Below are 8209 nucleotides of genomic sequence, written 5' to 3'. Positions count from 1 at the left end.
TCAAGGTTATTGATGCGTCCTGGCTGAGAAGCAACCCAACAACCCCTGGCTGTTGGGAAATGGTACAAAGGTTCAAATTCGCATTGATTGTCATGTCATGTCTGCCGTTGTATACCGAAAGCCATAGATTGTAGGCTAAATATTACGTTCAAATGTGTCATCGTGAGAGAAATCCCTTTAGAAATGTATTCAAACGACATACTTACCTAGTCTGTGTATAACCATCCCTTTGTAATACTAATATATATATATATATATATATGTATATATTTATATATACGTTTACATTTATTTATATTTTAATTTTTTGGTACAAGTTATTGTAGCGATATCATATTCATATGGAAGTGATACACGTGTATGAAACAAAGAGGGTGTTCCCCCTGAAAAGAGATAGGTTTGAAGGGTGCTACTACCAGTAAGAGTCTCGCCTTGCGCAACGCCCTCTGATTTGGAAAAAAAGTATCTTCAAGAACTCAAAAACTTGCCTCGGTCAGTCAGTCTGCCCGTAGACCGTTGCTCCACCACGTCTGCTATCACTGAAGGAGACTGCAGAGAGGGATAACTATGTCACCGTCTTGCCTAAGCTACTTCAGGACCATTTAAATAATTGAAAGATTACAAGTTCTTCATTTCTAAAGTTGAGATCCTGCGTTCCCGACAGATCCGATCTCAGGATAAGTGCTCATCGGCAGCCGGTGCAGCTCATCATTTGGAATCGTATTTTCTGGGATGTAACTCAACATTTGGGATTTGTGGAAAAGGAACTTAGGAATTGATTTCAGATAAAACAGCCAGGGAATAGTAGAGTGTCCACCCTGTCCCAAAATGGATACAAATCCAGGAATTAAATGTAAAATAGTGGTCGTCGGTGATAGCCAGTGTGGGAAAACCGCTTTATTGAATGTGTTTGCAAAGGATTCTTTCCCGGAGGTAAGCCTTCCATTATAAATCTCTATAATGTGAATAATTGTGCGTAATTTTTTGACAGGCGTAAATGATTTATACTTGATGAAGCTATCCTTTTGTCTGCGCAGGGTTACATTCCCACGGTGTTTGAGAACTACACAGCCAGTTTTGAAATCGATATGCAGAGAGTTGAACTGCGTCTTTGGGACACCTCAGGTAGGAGCTTGTTATGCAAATGTCCTTCTATGAATCTGTGGGGTTATTAAGCGGTGGCGTGTTTAATTAAGAAAAGCTAGATATTCAGCCTACTCGAATGACTGAAACGTAATTTGGAAAATGAGACAACTGAGCGCTTAGGTTTACTGTAAGGCATCGACCAGCCCGGACCGAGAAGCTGACGATGTCTGTCTGGAATGCGAGGGAAGCAAGCTACGAGTTGATCTGGTTATATGGAAAAACCTCATCCCAGACACACAGCATAGCACCAGCATCGAGGAACACCAGCATTAACTCGCACAAAAGCCTTAGTGGTCAATGATAATTCCTCACACAAGACTTCCTGGCGTAATTTATCTGTCGTTGAGCAGTTAAAAAAAAAAAAAAAAACTTAATAAGGGCGTAACTGAGAGAGACTGCTTGACTCGCCAACAAATACAAATGTTCTCTCTAAAAGCTTGGCCTGCCCTCTCACGTTACTTGTTTTATAAAACCTCTCCCCCTGCATTCTCTCACTCTCCTGGGGGATCGCTGGGCCAGGTCTGGAGGTAATTACCTCCTATAGCTGACACCCAACCACCCTCCCCCCTGCTGCCTGCTGCCCGGCCCTGGAGATGCCTCTGGGAGGGGGGGGGGGGGGGGGGTGTAGGCAGGGGGCTTTGGGCTGGACTGTTGGATTTAGGAGGGGTGGAGGGGGAGGAGATGAGGGCTGTAGTGTTGGGTTTAGGTGGGAATGTGGGCTGTAGTGTTGGATTTAGGGAGGTGGAGATATGGGCTGTAGTGTTGGATTTAGGGAGGTGGAGGTGAGATGAGGGCTGTAGTGTTGGGTTTAGGGAGGTGGAGGAGAGATGTAGGCTGCCTCTCTGACCCCCAGCTGATTGTGGCGTCCCCTGGGTCTGGCCTGGGCACGACTCAGTGATTACTCTGGAGCTCAGGAAGAGCTAATCTCACCACACACACACACACACACATGCATTTAGGCTGGCCCACATCTAAAGCATTCCACCAGCAGCCTTCTATTGTCCTAAGTGAATGTGATAACGGAGAATAGTTATGATAACAGTGTGATTGTGCTGTGTTGTTTCTGTCATTGATACCACCCCCATGACCCCATGATACCACCACACTTGACTAAGTTTGCCTTCGGATTCCACTCAGACCCAACAGTCTGTCACCCCACCTCATATTAAACAAGGTACAATGCGCTCTGGTAAGATGGTCTATTCCTAAGCCGGTTTATTTTCCTGTGATCAGAATGCCGTGTGATTAAACAGTGCTTTTGAATGTTTGTGAAATACATACACGACACAGCTACAGACCTTGTGGAAGGTACAGTAGTAGATGGTGCCATGCCGTCCCCATCAACCCTATAATATTAGACCTTCCTAGAGCACAGAGATGGGGGCTGGGGGCACCTCGGACTGTGACCCAGTTTGCTGAAAGGTATTAGAAGTGCCACTGTGCCCCATGTCTGAAGGAAGATCAGTGCTGGGGACAGGAACAACCCCTCTGTGGCAAATGTCACAGGTCAGGCTGGGAAGGAGCCAAACCGGGGTGAAAACATCTCCCTTTTTCCTTTAGTAAATGTGCTTTGTAACATTTGATACTATGCACTTCTGATCTTTGATTTTATACTGTACTTTCTGTAAGCGCTTTTGTATAAAAAATTGCTTTGGAGCGAAGCATCTGCTGTATTCATAAAATGTCACTGCAAAAATATGATTTGTGTGACATGCTAAACATAATCATCTGTGGTCGAGCATTATTACAACGCTTTGTGTGCTGGGCACCACTTAATGTGCACAACACCAACATTCAAAAAGCAATACATTAAAATGAATTAATCGTTCAACATGAGCCTACGTCATTAGAAGTGCATTCTTTATGAGTTGGAGTCGTTAAGAATTGTCTTTATAACAGAATGATTATAAATGAACGATTTCAACCTAATCCACCAATGGAAAAGCCAGGAAAATCTCTGTCTGATGATGTACCATCATTAGTACTCATTAAATGTAAGCTGACAGTTACTGCTGTGTCATCGTTAAAACTCTGCTCAAAGGCATCCGTTTCCGCCAGTCTCTTCACTTGTGTGGACATTCTCCCTTTTCATTAGCTCCATCTTTGAACACTACTGTTTTAGTGTTCCCGTGAAGAAGGAAAAAACCTTCCCTGAGAGGTATGCATCTTCTTATCCCTCACACATCGCGGTAGAAACGTCCAGAAGATGGTGAAGCCGGTCTGTGAAAACACGGGCCTCCGCTCTGTTTGTTTAGCATGACAAATCCGACTCGCCAGACGTGAAAGTATTTCATCACTGTTTGCATCTGCTGGTGTGGATTTGTTCATGGAAAAAATGGAGGGTGGGGGGGGGCCAAACCTCGCCATGTGTTCAGGAACATTCTCCGCTCCGCACAGGCCCCCTAGGAACCCAGGACGGCCCTCCTGAGATCCCGGGCTGGGGTTAATCAGTGCAGAGGTACACGCAAGTAAAAATGAAAAAAAGACAGATGGTGTCATTGGCACCATGGCCACCAGTGTTGGTACAGAGCTGAACATCTGGGTTTCATCTGGTTATCAAAACATCTTAACCTTTCAGAGGTTATAAAGTCACTCTCAAAAGTAATGGATCAGGTTTTGACTGATTGTTATGACTTTCCGTAATGCCATGAAATAGCACACTTGCACTCTGCGTATATTCTCGAACATGGACAATTCAGCCTTTGAGCTTGGCTACTCTATACTACTTTGTGTCCTATGGAGAAACGCCTTGGGCCCAGTGTTTTTGCAAATTGACACAACCTTCCTCTCTCTTTAAACAGAAACTACTGTTGCCCTGAAGTTGAGACTGAGGGATAGGGTTGGGCCAAAAGACAGGTTGCTCTACAAACACCCAGAGGGAGAAGAGAGGGAAAAGAGGAGGGAGGAGAGAGTCAAATGCTTCTCCTTGACCAGCCCACAGACCACCCTACCTTGGGAACACACACATAATCTCCCAGCACATTCCTCACAAGGGGAACAATGGGGAGGGGTTTCTCCAGGTCCCCGCTCTTATTCAGCTTCCCTGCCCGGGGGGCTAGCTGACCGGTGGCTGCTCTCCGTGGCTCCACACTCTCTCAAAGACAATACTCAGGTTACATCTCACTTTGTGGACCACTCACCATTTACGTCACATGAAGGCATATTGTGTGTGTTGGAATGGGAACCGATGTAACTAAGCTGTGTACTTGTGTGCGTGACCAGAATGTGTGTGTGTGTGTGTGAGTCAATTGTGACAGTGTGAGTTAGGGCACATGAGAAGCAGGAAAAGGGCAACATTTTCTCCTGAATTTCCTCGAGGTCACATGCTATCTAAGGGGAGGAGCTACGACTCAGTCACCACAACATTTATTTTGGTAGTTTTTATCGGAATCAGCGTCAATCTTCTTCCTCAGATGAAAGAGTCCGAGGAAAGCCCACGTGCACCGTTGCGCTAGCGACAGTCTCTGACTGGAGGCCATGTCTTTCATTTCCAGGTTCTCCATACTACGACAACGTGCGACCACTCTCCTACCCCGACTCTGACGCTGTCCTCATCTGTTTTGACATCAGCCGGCCAGAGACCCTGGACAGCGTGCTGAAGAAGGTGAGTGACGGAGAGAGATGGGAGCCTTTTACGTCCAGGAAGCTGCATCACTCGTGTTCCCCCTCCCCCTCTGGAGGTGGAGCAGGAAGTATGTTCACACAGTCTCCCGACCCTCGCTAGAAACCCCCTTCTCTCTGTTACTGGGTCAAGTGGTGTCTGAAAAGCTTCCTCTAGCTGAAAAAACTGAATAGGGCCGTACCAGAGAGGACAGGGTCGTACCACTGTGAGAGAGGATGGGGGGGGGGGGGGGTGGTGTCTGGGTATTTCAGACTCTCACATGAGGCTTACCAGGAGTGGGTACAGATCCTACTCTCACGTGGTGACTCAGACGGGGCTACGGTATGGAGGTTGGCCCCTGACCTGCGCTGTCACTAAGCCCTGGTCTGGGCGCAGCTGAGAAGGATGTGGTCAAGGGAAGAGAGAGCGCGAGAGAGCGAGAAGGTGGTGGGTGGAAGGGTGGATCCGAGGAAAGACAGAAAGAGAGAAAGAGAGAATGAGGGAGGTAGAAAGAATTTGGAAGTAGTATCCTGTGTGAAACAATCACTTGTCTGTTCTTCTCTCTAACCTTCCCACCAAGGGGCCTTCGTGTCTCCACCCCTCTGCCTCCCCCTCACCCCCCCACACACACACAGACACACACACACAGACACACACCCCCACCCACACACAGACAGACACACACAGACACAGTCCAACAACCTTAATCAGACTAATAACAATCCCTCTCCCTGTTTCTCTGTCCTCCAGTGGAGGGGTGAGATCCAGGAGTTCTGCCCCAACACCAAGATGCTGCTGGTGGGCTGCAAGTCGGACCTCCGCACCGACCTCTTCACCAAGTCCCACAGCAGGCAGACACCAGTGTCATACGACCAGGTATGTCATTGACTTTGTAGAGCCATCTCTATGTGCTGATAATGCATTCTCAATGGAATGTCCAGTTTCCAGTTTCCAGTTTTGTCTACCCACGGTACAACTTTGTCACATTAGGGAAACAGTCGTGTTGACTCCCTCTCCTTCACTGACCTGCTCTGGCCTCAGAATCAGAATGGGTTTTAATCGCCATGAAAGTTTGCACTGACAAGGAATTTTCTTTGGCAGGAAGGTGCATACATTAAACATATAGGAATCTTAAACATTTTACAGTAATATGAGGTCTAACTATACTAAGAGTACATAAACTAGCAATACTACGTGGATTTAGAATTAAAATAAAATATACAAAAAAATAAAATAATAATAATAATTTAAAATAATACAAAAATATTACAAAATATACAAATTGTACAAGAGATACAATTGTGGAATGCAGTGAAAAAAACAATGTGTTTAAGACATTAAAGTAATGGAAGTCAGTGTGAACCCTTGGCCTTGTTGAAGAGGCCAACATTGGATGTGAAGAAACAGTTTGGCGTGTGGTATTGGTTCTGATGGGCCGCAGCCTTCTGTCGAAGGGGAGTGACTGAGTGACTCTGTTATCATACGAATCTCTTCTAACCCCTGTGTGTGTGTGTGTGTGTGCGTGTGGTGTGTGTGCGTGTGGTGTGTGTGTGGTGTGTGTGTGTACCTGCTCCTCTCTCAGGGCTCCAACATGGCCAAGCAGCTGAGCGCCCCCTACATCGAGTGTTCCTCCCTGCAGTCTGAGAACAGCGTCAGAGACATCTTCCACGTGGCCACGCTGGCCTGCGTCAACAAGAACAGCAAGAACGTCAAGCGCAGCAAGTCCTCCAGGTCCACCAAGAGGATCTCATCCACCCACGGGCCCGTGGACCTGCCCACCGTCGTCAGCGACTACCAGAAGACAAAAGCCAAGACCTGCACTCTCATGTGATTGGCTGCTTAAGATGACACTTTATTCATCCTCGGGTGAGGACATTTGGTTTTTGTCGCGGAGCCCTCCCCCACAGCTTGCAGCCTGGCCGAGGAGGTCATGTGATTGGACCCTGACCGGAGGTTTTCATTGGAGGATTACATCTGAGGAGACCTGGGAACGATGGGTGTTTTTGTGCTTTGTTGAGAGTATTGACAGTCTTCTGCACGGAGAACACGGCAAGTTGGAAGGACGAAGCATCGGACCTGTCCGAACCACTTGTGGTGCAAGGATTTTCACCCCCAAAAAAATGAGCTTGGAAAAACAAGCACAAACTAAATAATTTGACATATTTGGACTGGCTTTACATCCCTGTGAAAATCTGGTATGTCTGTTACCACAGTGTCAGGGATTCATTTTAACCCACGACATCCTGCAGAGGAACTACTGAAACGTCGCTATAGGAAGCCTACAGGAAGGACTTCAACGATCTGTACTTCAGATGGGATTATGGAGAAAGTAGACAGGGTCAGAGAATCCTGTCCATTCAAACACTTCATCGTCTGAAGTGCTTTTGGTTCACTTAGGTACGGATCACTCAGACTGTAGGACTTTAACAACCAAAGCCGTTTAATAGGGAGCTAGTGAGGGGGTTATGGTATGTAGTAGACTGAAGTGAGGCTAAGAGTCTGTAGGCTGGGTGGCCCTGTGTGACAGTAGTGTGTTCAACAGACCCCTGCATGTCATAGAGTCCCTGTTCATGTCACAAGCCTTGGTTGGTTGCTTATCCTAATGAAGTCAGTGTATTTCCTATGAAGTTTTATTTGTCAACAAGTCAAAATGGTTCACAACAACTGTCATTGTTTTCCATTGTACTAAATGTATGTTTTTTATGCTTATAAATTCAAAAGCCCATCTGTCATGTTTAAGTGGTGTGTTTATTTACAATGATTTTCAACTCCAAACCAATTCTCTTGTGAGAACTTTTGGTTTTGCTCAGGGTGCTATGACAGCCATGAATATCTGCAGTCCTGTTCCCTTCACTGATCTGCTTTGGGAGAGCGGGGGGAAGACAAGATGAAGTCTTTCCCAGAGTTAGTCAAAAGTGGGACCAGTGCGCCAACCGGTTCTGCCAGGGTTGTCGCAACATCCTCATTATCACAGCTCATCTCTCCTTCTATGGTCACTCCCACTCTCCTCGTCTCTCCTCTCCTGTCCTCTCCTCTGTTCTCCTTCTCTATCCTCTTCTTGTTTCTCCCCTCCTCTGTTCTCCTTCACTCTCCTCGTCTCTCCTGTCCTCTCCTCTGTTCTCCTTAACTATCCTCTTCTTGTCTCTCCCCTCCTCTGTTCTCCTTCACTCTCCTCGTCTCTCCTCTCCTCTCCCCTCCTCTGTTCTCCTTCACTATCCTCTCCTCGTCTCTCCTCTTTCCCCCTCTCTTCTCCGCTCTTCTCCACTCCTCCTCCCTTCTCCCCTCCCTCCTCTCTCTCCCCACCACTGTCAGTTCACCGCAGGAAACTCCTGGCCCCCTGATGCACTCTGGGTGAACCGGACCCCTGCTCGGCTGCTTGTCGCGCCAACCGCTCTCCTGCTCCTCTCAGATCTGTCGACTCCTCACCAGCCCCACCAGCCTCTCCAGGGGGCCTCAGCAGGC

The 8209-nt window shown here is 47.1% G+C and overlaps 1 protein-coding gene across 1 annotated transcript; it reads left to right on the top strand.

The window, feature by feature from the left end:
- Positions 1-480: 480 nt before the first annotated feature.
- Positions 481-7497, top strand: LOC124485862 (rho-related GTP-binding protein RhoE-like). Its single transcript, XM_047047715.1, has 5 exons — positions 481-933; positions 1038-1125; positions 4641-4750; positions 5498-5623; positions 6330-7497. The coding sequence occupies exons 1-5, from the start codon at positions 829-831 to the stop codon at positions 6576-6578; spliced, it is 678 nt and encodes a 225-aa protein (XP_046903671.1). The 5' UTR covers positions 481-828; the 3' UTR covers positions 6579-7497.
- The last annotated feature ends 712 nt before the right edge of the window (positions 7498-8209 follow it).

This window comes from Hypomesus transpacificus, chromosome 23, assembly GCF_021917145.1.
Source record: "Hypomesus transpacificus isolate Combined female chromosome 23, fHypTra1, whole genome shotgun sequence".
Classification (NCBI taxonomy): domain Eukaryota; kingdom Metazoa; phylum Chordata; class Actinopteri; order Osmeriformes; family Osmeridae; genus Hypomesus; species Hypomesus transpacificus.
This window is presented reverse-complemented; position numbering and strand designations above follow the sequence as displayed.

Bases quoted from the DNA above. Each gene is read 5' to 3' on its own strand.
- LOC124485862 (XM_047047715.1), top strand. From the start codon at position 829: ATGGATACAAATCCAGGAATTAAATGTAAAATAGTGGTCGTCGGTGAT. The intron at 934-1,037 runs GTAAGCCTTCCA...TTGTCTGCGCAG, and splicing joins CAAAGGATTCTTTCCCGGAG to GGTTACATTCCCACGGTGTT. The intron at 5,624-6,329 runs GTATGTCATTGA...CTCCTCTCTCAG, and splicing joins CACCAGTGTCATACGACCAG to GGCTCCAACATGGCCAAGCA.